We start from the raw sequence: 17,698 nt of genomic DNA on the forward strand, positions 1-17,698 counted from the left end.
GTTTCACCATGTTGGCCAGGTTAGTCTTGAACTCCTGATCTCGTGATCTGCCCACCTCACCTCCCAAAGTGCTGGGATTAGAGGTGTGAGCCACTACACTTGGCTGAGAAGGTCTCATTTCATTCTCTAACAATAGATACTAATATATATATATATATATATATATATATATATTTTTTTTTTTTTTTGTGATGGAATCTTGCTCTGTCACCCCGGCTGGAGTGCAGTGGAGCTATTTCAGCTCACTGCGGCCTCTGCCTCCTGAGTTCAAGCTATTCTCCTGCTTCAGCCTCCTGAGTCGCTGGGACCACAGGCCCCACACCTGGCTAATTTTTGTATTTTTAGTAGAGACAGGATTTAACCATGTTGAACAGGCTGGTCTCAAACTTCTGGCATAAGTGATCCACCCACCACCGCCTCCCAAAGTCCTGGGATTACAGGCGTGAACCACTGCACCCGGCCTCGAATATTTAAAATCAATTCCATCTCTCAGGTGAGATAAGAGAACTAAGGCGTGGAACAGTCATGTGGCTTGCTCAAGGTCCACACCTGGAAAGGGTAGGGTCTGCACAGAATTTGGAAAACAGGAATATTCTGCTCATGTCCTCTGATTTTACAAGTGAGGGAAATGAGGCCCAGAGAGGGTTGGAAAGCTGCCCAAGGCCACACAGTGGTCCTGGGACAATGTGGGAGGTTGGGACTGTCCTCAATATGAAGTCCCCCGGTTACTACCTGCCTCTACTTCCTAGCAATTTTTAGGAAAGGAGAGCTGGGCATGGTGGTGTGTGCCTGTATTCCATCTACTTGGATTTTTCTTTTTGGTTTGGTTTTGAGACAGGGTCTCGCTCTGTTGCCCAGGTTGAAGTGCAGTGGTATGATCACGACTTCCTGCAGCTTCAACCTCCCGGGCTTGAGCGGTCCACCTGCCTCAGCTTTGTGAGTAGCTGAGACTACAGGCGTGCAGCACTATGCCTGGCTTTTTTATTTATTTATTTATTTTTGAGATGGAGCCTTGCTCTGTCTCCCAGGCTGGAGTGCAGTGGCATGATCTTGGCTCACTGCAACTTCCTCATCCTGGGTTCAAGCGATTCTCCTGCCCCCGCCTCCCGAGCAGCTGGGATTACAGTTGCCTGCCACTGCACCCACCTAATTTTTATATTTTTGGTAGAGATGGGGTTTCACCATGTTGGTCAGGCTGGTCTTGAACTCCCAACCTCAGGTGATCTGCCCACCTCGGCCTCCCAAAGTGCTAGGATTACAAGCGTGAGCCACTGCAACTGGCCTGCCTGGCTAATTTTTTAAAACGATTTTTTAAGAAGAGATGGTGTCTCACTATGCTGGCCAGTCTGATCTTGAGAACCTGGGCTCAAGCGATCCTTCCACCTTGGCCTCCCAAAGTGCTGGGATTACAGGTGTGAGCTGTTGTGCCCCGCCAGTCCCACCTACTTGAAAAGCAGAGGAGGTAGGATCACTTAAGCCTGGGAGTTCAAGACCAGCCTGAACAACATAGCAAGACTCTGTCTCAAAAATAAAAAATAAATTAAAAAAAGATAAAGATAAAAAGGAGTTTGGTGGGGGTAGTTCCAAGCACCTGCGTCCTTCCTTCTCAGTAAAGCCAGTAAGCTTGGGCTTTAGGGAAATGGAAGCCACATTGATTCCACCCGCCTGCCCAGCGTGAGCTCACTGTCTAGGCATGTCCAGCTCCTGATCCCAAACCACGTGTGCTCGCAACCCGTGGGAGATGGGGTTACCCTGGGGACTCAGTTGAGAGCGGGGATGAGGGCCCCCAGCTCTGTGGATGTCTCCACCCCAGCTTTCTGAGGGTCCCTCCCTTCTGCCAGCCCCCTGCAGTACCCCAAGCCCTCGTTGACGCAGGCAGGAAACCAGCTGGGTAGGCTTCGCTTGCTTCCTGGTCGCAGGGACGCAGCGCCTCTGGCGTGCCCAGATGGCAAGATTTCCTTCTTGCATTTCTTTTCTTCCTTTTTGAAAGAGGATTTCATGGGCAAACTGTCAGGGCTCTGCCAGGGGAAGTGGGCATGCTGGGTCGAGGTGGGGGAAGGTGGAGGTAGGAGAGAAAGGGTTAGGCAAGAATAACCATGTCTTGAAAAGCCACAATGCAGGTGTGATGGCTCACTCCTGTAATCCCAGCACTTTGGGAGGCTGAGGCAGGAGAATCGCTTGAACTCGGGAGGTGGAGGTTGCAGTGAGCTAAGACTGTGCCACTGCACTCCAGCCTGGGCAACAGAGCGAGACTCTGTCTCAAAAACAACAAAAAAGAAAAGTCACATTTAATGACCCCCGGTCCCTGGGAGAGGGGAACTGGGGAGGGACAGAGGACATGGGACGGCAGGATTTGGGTTCCCACCACCCTGCACCCCAGCACACAAGCGCAGCTCCTAGTCACATCGGTATGCCCCTTATCCTTAGGCTCCTGAATTCACGCTGAGGGGGACTGAGGATCCCAATTGAACAAACAGAGAAACTGAGGCTCAGAAAGGTTTTCTTTTTTTGAGACAGTCTCACTCTGTTGCCCAGGCTGGAGTGCAGTGGCAGGATCTCAGCTCTTTACAACCTCCACCTCCTGGGTTCCAGCGATTCTCCTATCTTAGCCTCCCAAGTAGCTGGGATTACAGGTGTGCACCACCACGCCCCGCTAATTTTTGTATTTTTAGTAGAGACGGGGCGTCACCATGTTGGCCAGGCTGGTGTTGAGCTCCTGACCGCCTGATCAAGTGATCTGCCCGCCTCAGCTTCCCAAAGTGCTGGGATTACAGGGGTGAGCCACCGCCCCAGGCTGAGGCTCAGAAAGGTGAAATAACTCAAGATGTGGGTTCTTCTGGAGTCTCGGACTCCTGGCTCCAGCACTAATGAGGGCTTCGGGGAGTACATGAGGGAAAAGTCACTCAGGAAAGTGAGGGGGAAAAGAGGCTGTTTGGGGAGCCCTGAGGGGAGAAGACATTCCAGACCCCATACCTGTAGTGCCGGAAAGCCCTTCCTTGCCCCTGGGGTCCTCCTCAAAGGGGCTGGCGTCAGAGGCACAAAAGGAGCCAATTTGCAGGAGCCAATTTGGGCTGGTATGGATGCTGCCAGCCTGCGGGTGGGCTGAGCTCTGGTTAGAGGCGCCTCCTAGTGTCCAACTCTGGCGCCAGATGGCACCCAGAGCCCACCCCGTCCTGGCCCTCGCCTTTCTGATTCCAAATAGAAAAGCTGGAAGCTAATTTTCCAAAGACTGCAAAATCACCACTCCCCTAACACGTAAAGATGAATGGGTGCTAAAGTGTTTATTTCTTCCTGTTTACCAGGTCGGAAATTTTTTTTTTTTTTGAGACAGTCTTGCTCTGTTGCCCAGCCTGGAGTGCAGTGACACAATCTTGGTCAGTGCAACTTTCATCTGGGTTCAAGTGATTCTCCTGCCTCAGCCTCCAAGTAGCTGGGACTACAGGCATGCACCACCATGCCCAGCTAATTTTTGTATTTTTAATACAGACCAGGTTTTCACCATGTTGACCAGGCTGGTCTCAAACGTCTGACCTCAGGTGATCTGCCTGCCTTGGCCTCCCAAAGTACTTGGATTACAGGCATGAGCCACTGCGCCGGACTTGTTTTTTTTTTCTTAATTTCACTGATGTGGGAAACAGGCAGATGTTATGCTCAAGAGAGACTGAAAAATACACTTTTTTTTGAGATGAGGCCTCGTTGCACTGCCCAAGCTGGAGTGCAGTGGTGCGATCTCGCTGACTGCAGCCTCAACCTCCCACACTCAAGCGATCCTTCAAGTTCAGTCTCTGGAGTAGCTGGGACTCCGGGCATGCCCCACCACATCCAGCTAATTTTAAAAAATGTTTTGCAGAGATAGGGTCTTGCTATGTTGCCCAGGCTGGTCTAGAACTCCTAGCCTCAAGCAATTTACCCACCTCTGCCTCCCAAAGTGCTGGGATTAGGCCGGGCACAGTAGCTCACACCTGTAATCCCAGCACTTTGGGAGGTTGAGATGGGGGTGATCACTTGAGGTCAGGAGTTCGAGACCAGCCTGGGCAACGTGGTGAAACCCCGTCTCTACTAAAAATGCAAGCTGACTTTTGTATTTTTAGTAGAGACAGGATTTTGCCGTATTGGCCATGCTAATATTGAACTCCTGGCCTCAAGTGATCCACCGGCCTTGACTTCCCAAAGTGCTGGGATTACAAGCATGCTACCACGCCTGGCCTAATTCACTATTTTAAAGTGTACAGTTTAGTGTAATCACAATCTTGTGCAATCACTTCTGTGTTAGGCAGGCGTGGTGACGGGCACCTATAGTCCCAGCTACATGGGAGGCTGAGACAGGAGAATCACCTGAACCCAGGAGGCGGAGGTTGCAGTGAGCCGAGATGGCATCACTGCACTACTCCAGCCTGGGTGACAGAGCAAGACTCTTTCTCATAAAAAACAAAACAACAACAAAAAAAAACCTCACACAAACCACACGTGAAGCGCTAGGATTGCAGGTGTGAGCCAGGGTGCCTGACCTTGAAAAAGACACTTTGCAAATCAGGGTATTTGAGCGAAGGTGTGAATGAAGGCAGGTTGGGCTTTCCGCCTGGGAGTAATGGTTGTCCACTGAAAGTGAACCTCTCCGCTGGACAGGATATGACACTGGCATGTCTGTAGATAAGACCTACTTTGTGTTGCTGGCAGCTCTCACAACTTACAGAGTTGTAAAGTCGTTCAAAGACAGTGATATGAATCAGGTGTTCAGGAAGGGTGTGTTGTTTATAGCTAAGGCGCTGAATGAACCATTGAATACTCACAGCTCATTCATGAAACATGAGGTTTTCCTTGTAGAAAGAAGGAACCATTCTTTCATTCAATAAACACCTGCTCATCGAGTGCCTATTGAGACACAGCCCTGAACAGACACTGTGCCCTTGAGAAGCAAAGCAGAAACAGAGGAGGCCGGGTGTGGTGGCTCACGCCTGTAATCCCGGCACTTTAGGAGACTGAGGCGGGTGGATCACCTGAGGTCAGGAGTTCGAGACCAGCCTGGCCAACATGGCGAAGGCTGGCGTCTACTAAAAATACAAATATTAGCTGGGCGTCGTGGTGATCATCTGTAAGCCCAGCTACTGGGGAGGCTGAGGCAGGAGAATTGCTTGAACCCAGGAGGCAGAGGTTGCAGCAAGTCGAGACTACGCTCCAGCCTGGGCAGGAGTGAAACTCTGTTTAAAAAAAAAAAAAAAAAGCCCGGGCAAGGTGGCTCAGGTCTGTAATCCCAACACTTTGGGAGGCCGAGGCAGGCGAATCACAAGGTCAGGAGTTCAAGACCAGCCTGGCCAACGTGGTGAAACCCCATCTCTACTAAAAATACAAAAATTAACTGGGCATGGTGGTGCATGCCTGTAATCTCAGCTATTCCGGAGGCTGCGGCAGGAGAATTGCTTAAACTGGGACAGGGAGGTGGAGGTTGCAGTAAGCCGAGATGGCGCCACTGTGCTTCAGCCTGGGTGACAGAGCAAGACTCCATCTCAAAAACACCCAAAACCAAACCAAGGGCGGAAGTCAGTTACTGCCTGAGATGGGCAGATCACCAGAGAAGCTGGGGAATGGCCATGAAGGGAAGAGCTACCCTTATCCCTCAGTCTGGGGTCTGGGCCTCATTCATCTCCAGCCCCTCCCTGCTCCCCAGAAACCATGAGGGTGGGACCTTCCTGGCAGCTTGGGAAACGCCAGACTACTCAGTCTTTCCATACGATGTGGCTTCCACTGCCCCAGTTCCTGATTTTTCAAGATGCTAAGGACTTTGTGAAATTTCTCTTGGCATGTTTGGGTGGGGGTGGGGTGGGGGTGGTAAAATTCACAATTTTATTTTATTATTATTTTTTGAGACAGAGTCTTACTTTGTTGCCCAGGCTGTAGTGTAGTGGCACCATCTTGGGTCACTGCAATCCCCACCTCCCGGGTTTAAGTGATTCTCCTGCCTTAGGCTCCTGAGTAGCTGGGATTACACGCGCCCATGACCACACCCGGCTGATTTTTAGCAGAGATAGGGTTTTGCCATATTGGCCACGCTGGTCTTGAACTCCTTGCCTCAAGTGATCCACGGGCCTTGGCCCCCCAAAATGCTGGGATTATAGGCATGAGCCACCATTCCCGGCCTAATTCACCATTTTAACGTGTACAATTCAGTATAATCACAATGTTGTCCAATCAGTACTAACATTTTCATCCGCCCCCTCCCCCGCAAAGAAACCCCGTTCCTATGAGCAGTCACTCCCCATTCCCGCTCCCTCAGCCCCTGGCAATCACTCATCTGCTCTCTCCCCCATGGATTTGCCTCTGTTTGGGACATTTCACGTAAGTAGGATGATTCAAGATGTAGCCTTTTGTGTGGCTTCGTACAGAGTTTATAATTTTGTAGTTTCAGTCCCATTTTTGGACCAGTGCTTCATTCCTTTTTGTTTTTTGGAGACGGAGTCTGGCTCTGTAGCCCAGGCTGGAGTGCAATGGCACCATCTCGGCTGAGTGCAACCTCCACCTTTCGGGTTCAAGTGATTCTCTTGTCTCAGCCTCCCAAGTAGCTGACACTACAGGCACACGCCACCATGCCCAGCTAATTTTTCTATTTTTAGTAGAAAACAGGGTTTCACCATGTTGTCCAGGCTAGTCTTGAACTCTTGACCTCGTGATCCGCCTGCCTCAGACTCCCAAAGTGCTGGGATTACAGGCGTGAGCCAAAGAGACGGGCCTGCTTCATTCCTTTCTGGGTGTGTCACCCAGGCCAGAGTGCAATGATGAGATCATAGCTCACTGCAGCCTTGAATGACCAGGCTCAAGTGATCCTCCTGCCTCAGCCTCCTAAGTAGTTGAGATGACAGGTGTGTGCCACTGCACTTGGCCTTCCTCCTTAAGGGTGAATATTCTACTGAAGGATAGACCCCAGTCATCCCTTCATCCGTGGATGGACGTATGGCTGTGCCCGCCTTTTAGCTATTGTGAGCAGTGCTGCTATTTACATGGATATGCAAATCTATGAATGAACACCTGTCTTCCATTCTTCCATATACTTAGAGACGGAATTGCTGGGCCATATGGTAACTCCACAATGAACTTACTGAAGAGCCACTGAACCGTTTTTCCCTCTTTTAAAACAAAAATAGTCCATGATCCCAGCACTTTGGGAGGCAGAGGTGGGTGGATCCCTGAAGTCAGGAGTTTGAGATCAGTCTGGCCAATATGGTGAAACCCTGTGCGTACTAAAAACACAAAAATTACCTGGGTGTGGTGCTGCATGCCTGTAATTTCAGCTACTTGGGAGGCTAAGGTGGGAGGATCACTTGAGCTTGGGAGGCAGAGGTTGCAGTGAGCCAAGATTGTGCCACTGCACTCCAGCCTGGGCTACAGAGCAAGACTATCTTTAAAAAAAAATTGGTAGTCTTGACTGTCCCTGTGTAGAACTCAGAACACACTTGAGATGGAGTTTGGGGGCAGCTGCTGTTGACCCAGCACCTCTGTCTCCTTAGTAGGTGAGGTGGCCACGAGAGGATGGGCCTCTAGGGAACCAGTCACCCTGCCCCGTCTCAGGGTAGAAGCCGACTGTGTACAGGTACCACTTGCCAAAGACAGCAATTCAGTATCACCCTGACTGCAGCCCATCTGTTCCCTGTGCTGTGACCTTGACCTGGGTCCAGTGAAGGAAGAAAAGGAAAGTCATCAGGCCAGAGATCCCAGAATATTCCACAGGTACTGTCTGGCGTAGCAAACCCAAATAATTTGGAGGTGGGGGAACCCCAGGATGGACAGATGTGAATTCTGGTCTTGTGACGGTGACAGGTAGCAGAGGGCCAGCTGAGAGCATGGATCGGGACTCTGGCAGCTACAGGCTCAATTCCACTCTGGAATGTTATGCAGGACCTGAATGGGGCACCCTGCTAGATGACATGTATAAAGCGCTGGAACTGGTGGCTCAACACCTGTAATCCCAGCACTCTGGGAGACCGAAGCAGGAGGATTGCAGGAGCCCAGGAGTTTGAGACCAGCTGGGGTAACATAGCAAGACACCATCTATACAAAAAGTAATAAATAGCTGGTCATGGTGGTACATGCCTGTAGTTCCAACTACTCGGGAGGCTGAGGTAGGAGGATGGCTTGAACCTGGGAGATGGAGGCTGCAGTGAGCTATGATCGTGTCACTGCACTCCAGTCTGGGCGACAGTGTAGCCTGGCTCATAGGCAGCGCTACCTAAACGCTGGCTGTCTTGAGTCCCTTACAGTTGGCACTCTATCCAGGTCGTACCACGTGGTTTCCTAATGCATTCCGGTTTAATAGGCACCTTGGTGCCATGAGGTGGCATCTGACCAACTCATGTCCAGCCTGACTCTGGTTGTGTCCCCAGGGCTGAGGACTGACCAGGAGGAGTGAGAGAGACACCAGGGTTTAAATGAGAAAAGACTCTTTCCCGGGTCTCAGGCAGGGCTAGAGGCGCAGAAAGCAGCCCAGCTGTCCCCTGGGCATAGGGCTGCTAAAGGCGGTGGGGTGGGGCGGGCCAGGCCATGTGGCTCATGCAGACTTGTGGGCTCACTGTCCTGCTTACCAGAACACAGGACTGCAAGAGATATGACAAAGCCAGGTTTATTACTCTGGGTTAAGCCTGTGGAGGCAAGACCTGGGAAGGGGCATGGGGACAGTTCTCAGTAAACTAAGATCTGCTGATCACCTGCCCATGGGCCAGGCCCCCACTGAAGTTCTAGGTGAGGCCCAGAGCTGGGGGACAGGGTGCTCTTCCTGAGACTGCAGCTTGTGGGATCACTGCAATGTCCCATCATGGAGGTGGGGGGTAGGGTGTTGGCCTGCGCTGGGCCAGCATCCTCAGGAAGGTGCCTTGTTGGAGGAGGTGCTGGCAGCTGCCCTGTTCTTCTTGGCCGGGGCCTTCAGCAGTGCCAGCTTCTTGGGCAGGCTGCTGCTGGCTTTCATCATCACGTCATGTTCGATCTTCTTCCGGATCCCGACTTCTAGGTTCTGAGGGACAAGCACAGGGCAGTCAGACTGTGACCTGGGGTGGAGAGAGGGCCTGACTGGTCAACCTCTTCCCGTCCAGAGCTCACAGGGGGCTAGATCAGCACTGTTCCCTCAAACCGCGCCTGAATGTGAGCCTGGCGGGTGGGGTTTAAGTCCTGCACTCTCCGGGCCTCCACACACAAAAAATCCACACCTCCACACCTTAGCTTTTAAACCTCTGCTCATGCCCCTTTTACAGATGGGGAAACAGGCTGCTGGAGCCAGGAGGCACTGAATGCCCAGGTCCCTACACCACATGGTACCCAGCGTGCCACAGCCTCTGGTCCCAGTCTCTCGGTGGGCAGCTTCCTCTGCCCCAGGTCATTTCTGCTTTGCAGACAGCAAGCTGAGGATCCGACGGGTGGGCAAGGAAGGCACAGGTGTGGGGCAAAACTAGCAATGTGAGTCCCAAACTGGTGGCTCAGTTGCCTTCTCCAGACGGCCCCTGCCCTGCCGCTGTGAGTTCCAATGGGTTGGGTGTGGTGGCTCAAGCCTGTAATCCCAGCACTTTGGGAGGCTGAGGCAGGAGGATCACTTGAGGCCAGGAGTTCAAGACCAGCCCTGGCAGCACAGTGAAACCTGTCTCTACCAAAAACTAAAATTAGCCGGGTACTGGCACTCACCTGCAATCCTACCTACTCAGGAGGCTGAGACGGAAGGATTGCATGAATCCAGGAGGCTGAGGCTGCAGTCAGCTATAATGGGGCCACTGCACTCCAGCTTGGGCAACAGTTAGACCCTGACTTTAAAAAAAAAAAAACATAACCAACGCACCTGACACTTCTTTGAGCCCTCTGCCGTTCTCAGAGGCTTACAAATCTGCGCTTTCAATTCCCTTCCCATATCACCTCGCTCCCTTCCTGAGTTCTATTAAAGATCAAGAGCAGCTGACGTTATTTGAACACGTCTTGCGCCGCAGGTCTTGCTTCTACGAGGCTCTGCTAAAATGGTAAGTGGTGTTCCTGTACCCTTTGCACAAGAAAAGGGAGGCTCACAGAGCTGGGAGTCCTCCAGGCCTCATCCCTTGCCCTTTGCCGATCCCTGAAAGCTCCTTCCCTGAAGGCTCCTTCCCTCGCCGGCTTCCAGGCTTCCTTGAACTCGTCCCTAGTACGTCCCCCAGCCTCTATTCCTCGCCAGCCTCCACCTATTGCCTCTCTCTGCGCCCCGGGCTCCATCCCTCGCTCCTAGCTGGTCCCCGGGATCCATCCTCTCCCCTCGCCGACCCCCGGGGTCCACCCCTCGCCCCTAGCCATCCTCCAGGCTCCACCCCTCGCTACTCGCCGCCCTCCGGGCTCCATCTCTTGCCCCGGCACACCTTCTTGAGCTTCTGCTGCTGCACGACGCGCGCCTTCTTGGGAGCGATAACACGACCTGGGGAAAGATGCGCTCGCATGAGGTCGGGAAGCCCCGTGTCCACCTCGCTCCCAAGTTCCCGGGCCACTCCTTACCGCCTTTCCTCGGGCCCCGATTCTTTTCAGAGGTCGCCGCTGCCGTCTTGCTCTTTGCTGGCTTGTGCGCCTGGAACTTGCGTTGTCCCTGCGCCATGTTCCGGCATGCAGCGGAAGAGGCGGGGCTGTGAGCTGTCGTAGCCGGAAGGCACAGGGCACTATGGGATACAGCAGGGCGGAAAAACGCAAGACCTCACGGGATACAATGTGGCACAGATTTAAAGAGACAGGACCGGCTGGGCGCGGTGGCTCAAGCCTGTAATCCCAGCACTTTGGGAGGCCGAGGCGGGTGGATCACGAGGTCAAGAGATCGAGACCATCCTGGTCAACATTGTGAAACCCCGTCTCTACTAATACAAAAAAATTAGCTGGGCATGGTGGCGCGTGCCTGTAATCCCAGCTACTCAGGAAGCTGAGGCAGGAGAATTGCCTGAACCCAGGAGGCGGAGGTTGCGGTGAGCCGAGATCGCGCCATTGCACTCCAGCCTGGGTAACAAGAGCGAAACTCCGTCTCAAAAAAAAAAAAAAAAAAAAAAGAGACAGGACCCCACGAGGGTAAAGGATCACCGCCGGAGTTTTGCAGATATTGTGAACAAAAGGTGACGATGATAAGCTAACGTTTATTGAGTGCTTATGTGTTTTAGAAAACTTACGTTTTATGCTCTTTACACATACAAACTCAGACTAGGTTTAGGGGTGCAGTACTTACCTCTAGTGCAGAATTTAAGAAAGTCCGAAAACTTCCGTAATCGTAAACAATATTTCCAAGACTTAAAAAATATTTTCATATCCAAAACAATCTAATTGTCAAACTGCATCCTGCACACCGGCAGCATAATTTTATAAATAAAGTTTCAGTGGAACCAGGGTGTTGTGGTCAGTAAGCTGAAGGCACAAGTGCAGTGTTCTAGCCTCTTTAAAATTGATGTTTTGGCCGGGTGCGGTGGCTAACGCTTGTAATCCCAGCACTTGGGAGGCTGAGGTGGCGGATCACTTGCTATCAGGAGTTTGAGACCAGTCTGGCCAATATGGTGAAACCCTATCTCTACTAAAAATACAAAAGAGTTGGCTGGCGCGGTGGCTCACGCCTGTAATCCCAGCACTTTGGGAGGCCGAGGAGGGCGGATCACCTGAGGTCAGGAGTTCGAGACCACCCTGACTAACATCGTGAAACCCTGTCTGTACTAGAAATACAAAAATTAGCTGGGCGTAGTGGCGGGCGCCTGTAATACCAGCTCCTTGGGAGGCTGAAGCAGGAGAATCGCTTGAACCTGGGAGGCGGAGGTTGCAGTGAGCCGAAATCATGTCACTGCACTCCAGCCTGGGTGACACAGGGCGACCCTGTTTAAAAAAAAAAAATTGTTTTGTTTTGTTCTTCATGGATTTTATTTTTAAAGATGGGGTCTCACTCTGTCGCCCAGGCTGAAGTGCAGTAGTGAAATCATAGCACATTGTATCCTTGAACTCTTGGGCTCAAGCCATCCTCCCATCTCAGCCTGGGTAGCTGGGGCTAGAGGTGTGACCCACCATGCTCAGATAATTTTTTTTTTTTTGAGATGGAGTCTCGTTCGGTCACCCAGGCTGGAGTACAGTGGCACCACCTCGGCTCAAGGCAACCTCCACCTTCCAGGTCAAGTGATTCTCCTGCCTCAGCTGAGTAGCTGGGGTTTACAGGTATCCGCCACCACGCGTGGCTAATTTTGTATTTTCTACTAGAGATGGGGTTTCTCCATGTTGGTCAGGCTGGTCTCGAACTCCTGACCTCAGGTGATCTGCCCAGCTTAGCCTCCCAAAGTGCTGGGATTACAGGCGTAAGCCACCGTGCCTGGCTGGCTGCTGAGCTTTTTTACTGTCCTCTTAAAATCCTGCCCTGGCGGTGTCGCCCTAGTTCCAGCCCTGACCTTAAGAGGGAGGTACAAGTGTTAGCCACACTTTATAAATGAGGAAACCAAGGCACAGAGAGGTGAAGTGATTTGTCTAAGATCGCACAGTGGAAAAAGTGGCAGAGTGAGGATTTGAACCTGGGTGGCCTTCTTCTAGATGCTGGGATGTAGACGGAAGGTCCTGTCTGATCTCCCTGCACTAGGAACAAGTGTGGTCAGGGGCGGGAAGGTCAGCTTTTGGGCAGCCATTCAAGAAATTTATTAAAAATCCTAGACAGGCAGGCTAGGGAGGCTGAGTTGGTTACATCTGGGGTCCATCTATGTCGCATCCCTGGAAGAGATGGTGGTGGTTAGGGCTGCCCGGAGCTCCTCAGGGGCAAAGACCCCCAGTTCCGTGATGATGCCGCCAGTGATGAGGTTGTGGGGGGTGACATCGAAGGCAGGATTCCAAACTCCAATCCCTGCAGGGGAGAGGGGAGGCAAGGAGGCAGGAATTTGCTTCTGTGGAAGTTCTCAGGTTGCGGTCATCTGTTTCTACCACAGTGGTTCTTGGAACTGGGGACTCCTGGAGCACCTGGAGTCTCACCCCAATGTACATGCAGGCAGGGACACTGTACCCAATAGTAAGTTTAGACTCCCAACTGCTCCTAGGTCCTATGCACATCCATTCCACTTATTATTGATTGATTCATTGATTTATTTGAGATGGAGTCTCGCTCTGTCGCCCAGGCTGGAGTGCAGTAGTGTGATCTCGGCTCACTGCAATCTCTGCCTTCCTGGTTCAAGCAATTCTTCTGCTTCAACCTCCCAAGCAGCTGGGATTACAGGTGTGCGCCACCACACCTGGCTAATTTTTGTATTTTTAGTAGAGACAGGGTCTCACCATGTTGGCCAGGATGGTCTCGATCTCTTGACCTTGTGATCCGCCCACCTCGGCCTCCCAAAGTGCTGGGATTACAGGCGTGAGCCACCGCACCCAGCAGGGTGTCCCCTTTCTGAGGGGGCAGCTTACCGGGTGCCGCAATCCGGACCCCATTAACGTCGGTCAGCTCCTGGCTTGGACGCTCTTCAATGATGATCTCCTTGCCGGTCTCCAGACGGAGGTCACAGGAAGAGCTGGGGGCAGCCACGTAGAAGGGAATGCCGTGGTGCTTGGCAACAATGGCCAGCTGGTAGGTGCCCACCTTGTTGGCTGTGTCGCCGTTGGCAACCACGCGGTCAGCTCCCACGACCACGGCTGGGGAGGGGACGTGTGACAAGTTGGGGGTCATTACCTGGCTCCATCCCCCAGAGCCCCACCCCCAGGGCTTACCCCCGCAGGGCTTACTGGCTGCTTACCTGACACACCCCTATGGGCCATGGCGGCAGCTACCATGCTGTCGGCAATAAGGCTGGCGGGGATCTGCTCATAGACCAGTTCAAAGGCCGTCAGTCGGGCTCCCTGGTTGTAGGGCCGGGTCTCAGTGCAGAAGGCGTGCTCCAGGCGGCCCAGGCTGTGCAGTGATCGGATCACACCTGCAGGGGCCCCGCCCACCAGGAGAAGGCCCCCAGGAGGGGCAAACAGATGGGGTGGTCCATTGGTTAGGGGTGTAGGCTCTGAAGGTGGCCATGGATGGACAAAGGCTTACCGAGCACAGTCCCACCCCGAGGCCCTCGCAGTGTCAGTTCCCTCTGCCTGCCACGCTCTTCCCAATGCTCACATAGTTCCTTGTTTCACATCTGTTTAAAGGACACTTTCTCGGTGAAGCCTTCCCTGATCTCTCAGTTTTGCATAGCAACCCCCACACTTCCAATCTCCTGATCTGTCCTTTGCATTGATCACCTTCTAACACCTCATGTGTACAGCCAGCCCCGCTTTTCTGTGGGTTCTCCATCCAGGGACTCAACCACGTGGGTTGAAAATCTTTGACAAGAATCACTGGAACCCGGGAAGCAGAGGCTGCAGTGAGCTGAGATGGTGCCATGGCACTCCAGCCTGGATGACAGAGCAAGACTCTGTTTCCAAAATAAATAAATAAATAAATAACATCTCAGCCTCCTGAATAGCTGGGACCACAGGTGCAAACCACTACAACCAGCTAGTTTTAGTATTTTTTGTAGAGACAGGGTTTTGCCATGGTACCCAGGCTGGTTTCAAACCTCTGAGCTCAAGCCATCCACCCACCTTGGCCTCCCAAAGTGATGGGATTACAGGCTTAAAAATAGAGACGGGGTCTTGCTATGTTGCCAAGGCTGGTCTAGAATTTGTGAGAGCAAGCAGTCCTCCCACCCAGCATCCTGATTACAGGCCTGCACTGCACTGCACCTAGCCAATAACTACAATTTAGTTAGTATTTACATTGTACTCACTATTATATGCAATCTAGAGATGATTTAATATACGGGGGTGGGCTGGGCGTGGTGGCTCACACCTGTAATCCCAGCACTTTGGGAGGCTGAGGCTGGTGGATCACCTTAGGTCAGAAGTTCGAGAACACTCTGACCAACAGGGTGAAAACCCATTTCTACTAAAAATATAAGAATTAGCTGGTCGTAATGGCTCATGCCTGTAATCCTAGCCACTCAGGAGGCTGAGGCATGAGAATCTTTTGAACCCAGGAGCTGGAGGCTATAGTGAGTTGAGATTGTGCCACTGCACTCTAGCTTGGGTGACAGAGCAAGACTCTTTAAAAAAAAAAAAAGAAATATATATATATATGTATAGGATGTGCATAGGTTATGCAAATGTGATAGCATTTTGTATATCACGGACTTGAGCATTGGTGGATTTCGGTATCTGTGGGAGGTCCTGGAACAAGTCCTCCATGGACACTGAAGAACGACTGTATTTATCTTTTCTGCTGACTGTTCCTTCTACTTCCCTGGGACCCCTGAGAGCAGAGGTTTTGTCTGTTTTGTTCACTGCTGCGTCCCCAGCAAATGGAAGTGTGTGGACCACTGCAGGTGCTTACTAAATGCTGGCTGAGTGAAAGAATCAAAGGCAGAGGTCTTGCCATCAAGGCCTCAGTTCCCAGGGATGAAGGTGGGACTCAGGCATGTAGGGAACTTTCCTAGGGAATTTAGGGTCAAGTGGAATCTGCTGCCTTGACCCCCTAGAGCCCATTCACCCTGTCTCCTGGTCGCAGCTACCTGATCTTTCTCTGGTCACTCCCTTCTCCCCAGTTCCTCTTGGAGTCCACATCCTGGCCTGGTTCTAGGCATATGGCTCAGACAGGGCCCACTGAATGGCTGAGCTGGGATGGGCAGGTGGTCCTAGTGCCTAGTGGACCCCCTGAGACACAAGGAGACTTTTCTAGTACAGGAGGCTCTTTTCCTCACGATTTGAGCCCTAACAGCTCCCTGCCAGCCCATGGAGCCTGGAGATGAAGGAGGGCAGAGCCAAACAGAGATAGATAGATCCTGATGCTACTGGCTTAACCCCTTGATCTAGCCATACCTGAAGCCAACAGTGTAACTTTTTCTGTACACTAATACCTTCACATTTTTTTGGTGGGTAAAATGGTTTGGGTTTGGGGTTCTTTCTCTTGTATCCAAAAAAGGTCCTAGAAGGCCCTTCCCTACCCCCTGAGGAGGCCCGCTCACCTAGGGCTGTGCCATAGCCAGCAGTGGCCAGAGCACCGGTGTTACAGTGGGTCAGCACAGTCACCTTGCCACCGTTGGGGGCCACCCGGTCCAGGAGGTGGTGGGCTCCGAGGTCCCCAATGCTCCGGTTGTCTCTGAGGTCTTTCTCTAGCATGTCCTCGGCGCAACGGATGACTCTGGGAGGGACAAGGGGTTTTCAGCACCAGCCACCAGGCCCCGGGACCCAGGCAAGCCCCTCCTCTCTGCCCAGTGCTGCTGTCCTGGAGCCCTCCTGCTCAAAGCCTCTCATTGCTGTGGGGCCTGGACCCTTCCGCCATGGCCACCAAAGTGTCACTCCATTCATTCACGCAAACACACGTTTACTGAGCACTTCCAGTGTGACCCAGCAGTAAACAAGACAGAAATCTCTGCCCCTGTGGAGTTGATGCTGGGGTGATGAATAGATAATAAAATGAAGGAAAAGACGGTGGAATCAGGCAAGAGAGCAGCGGGTGAGCTGGATCATATACGATGGTGGAGGAGGGCGACAGTGCTATGGGTGCCTGGCCTGCACCAATGGCACGTGCAAAGGCCGTAAGGCAGGGTTGAGCTTGGTGGGGTACAGTGACATTGCTAGGAGGGGCTGGAGCAAAAGGGAAGTGGAAGGGGGGGAAAGAGGGCAGGAAGGGGACCAGGACAGGAAACAAAATTCCTCAAAAGCAAAAACCCGGCTGGGCACGGTGGCCCACGCCTGTAATCCCAGCACTTTGGGAGGCCTAGGCAGGTGGATCACCAGGTCAGGAGTTCGAGACCAGCCTGGTCAACATAGTGAAACTCCGTCTCTACTACAATACAAAAATGAGCCAGGCCTGGTGGCACGGCCCTGTAATCCCAGCTACTCAGGAGGCTGAGGCAGGAGAATGGCTTGAACCCGGGAGGCGGAGGTTGCAGTGAGCTGAGATCGTGCCACTGCACTCCAGCCTGGGCGACAGAGCAAGACTCCATCTCAAAACAAAAAAAGAAAAAAAAAAAGAGAACAAAGTGACACCAAAAAGGGCCTCCAAGGGTGGACAAGGAGCCGGGTGTATTCAGGGGAGGCACGATTAAGGAGTTGGGTTTTGGGGCCAGGCTGCCCAGGCTAGACTCCTGGCCCATCTGTGGGGCCCTGGACAAGGGACTTAAGGTCGCCGCCGTGCCTCAGTCTCCCCATCTGTATAATGGGTCAGTATACTTAAAAAGAGTCAATATAATTCCTGTTCAGAGCAGTGCCTGGTACCAGATCCCCATACCTCTCCCGGACTGCCTCCTCCGTAGCGCCCTCCCGCTGGGCCTCCCGGGCTGCAGCATCAGCCAGGTCGCGGGCGGCACAGGCCATGTTGACAGCGGTGGGCCGGGCGGTGACAAGGAAGCTCAGCTTGTCGCGCACGAAGGCCACTAGCGCGGGGAGTCCCGGTCCCCCGGCGCCCGTCTGCAGCTCCACGGCGAGGCTGAGGCAGCCCACTAGGGCGATGGCTGGGGCGCCCCGCACCTGTGGGGGCAGGAATCGGGGCATTGGAGGCTGCTGGCGCTAGCGCACCCTCACCTCCAGCCCCGCCGCCCCGCCGCCCCGCCGCCCCGCCGCCCCGCCGCCCCGTTGCACCTTCATGGCACGGATGGCCTCCCAGGCTTGGTGCACCGAGCCCACCGCCTCGTAGCGGCTTTGCTGGGGCAGCAGCAGCTGGTCCAGGATCTGCAGGGAGCCCCGCGAGTAGCGGATCGCCTCCAGGGTCATG

The 17,698-nt window shown here is 52.9% G+C and overlaps 2 protein-coding genes across 4 annotated transcripts; both read right to left on the minus strand.

The window, feature by feature from the left end:
• Positions 1-8,592: 8,592 nt before the first annotated feature.
• CUNH19orf53 (chromosome unknown C19orf53 homolog) lies at positions 8,593-10,710 on the minus strand. The gene is made up of 3 exons (XM_012457826.2): positions 10,483-10,710; positions 10,350-10,405; positions 8,593-8,995 (listed from the first exon to the last, which is right to left on the minus strand). The coding sequence occupies exons 1-3, from the start codon at positions 10,577-10,579 to the stop codon at positions 8,846-8,848; spliced, it is 303 nt and encodes a 100-aa protein (XP_012313249.1). The 5' UTR covers positions 10,580-10,710; the 3' UTR covers positions 8,593-8,845.
• A 356-nt stretch (positions 10,711-11,066) lies between these two features.
• On the minus strand, positions 11,067-17,698 carry MRI1 (methylthioribose-1-phosphate isomerase 1). 3 transcript variants are annotated; one of them, XM_012457828.3, is made up of 6 exons: positions 17,566-17,698; positions 17,216-17,454; positions 15,948-16,123; positions 13,704-13,880; positions 13,378-13,602; positions 11,067-12,826 (listed from the first exon to the last, which is right to left on the minus strand). In XM_012457828.3, exons 1-6 carry the CDS (start codon positions 17,695-17,697, stop codon positions 12,684-12,686), a joined length of 1,092 nt encoding a protein of 363 aa, XP_012313251.2. In that variant the 5' UTR covers position 17,698; the 3' UTR covers positions 11,067-12,683. The 3 variants fall into 3 exon arrangements, with proteins under 3 accessions (XP_012313251.2, XP_012313252.2, XP_021530495.2); XM_012457829.2 differs by lacking the exon at positions 15,948-16,123 and adding an exon at positions 13,996-14,072 and having other exon boundaries at positions 13,704-13,828; positions 17,203-17,454; XM_021674820.2 differs by lacking the exon at positions 15,948-16,123 and adding an exon at positions 13,994-14,072 and having other exon boundaries at positions 17,203-17,454.

Source organism: Aotus nancymaae, unplaced genomic scaffold (assembly GCF_030222135.1).
Source record: "Aotus nancymaae isolate 86718 unplaced genomic scaffold, 86718_ANA_hifiasm-v0.15.2.pri h1tg000028l, whole genome shotgun sequence".
Lineage (NCBI taxonomy): Eukaryota > Metazoa > Chordata > Mammalia > Primates > Aotidae > Aotus > Aotus nancymaae.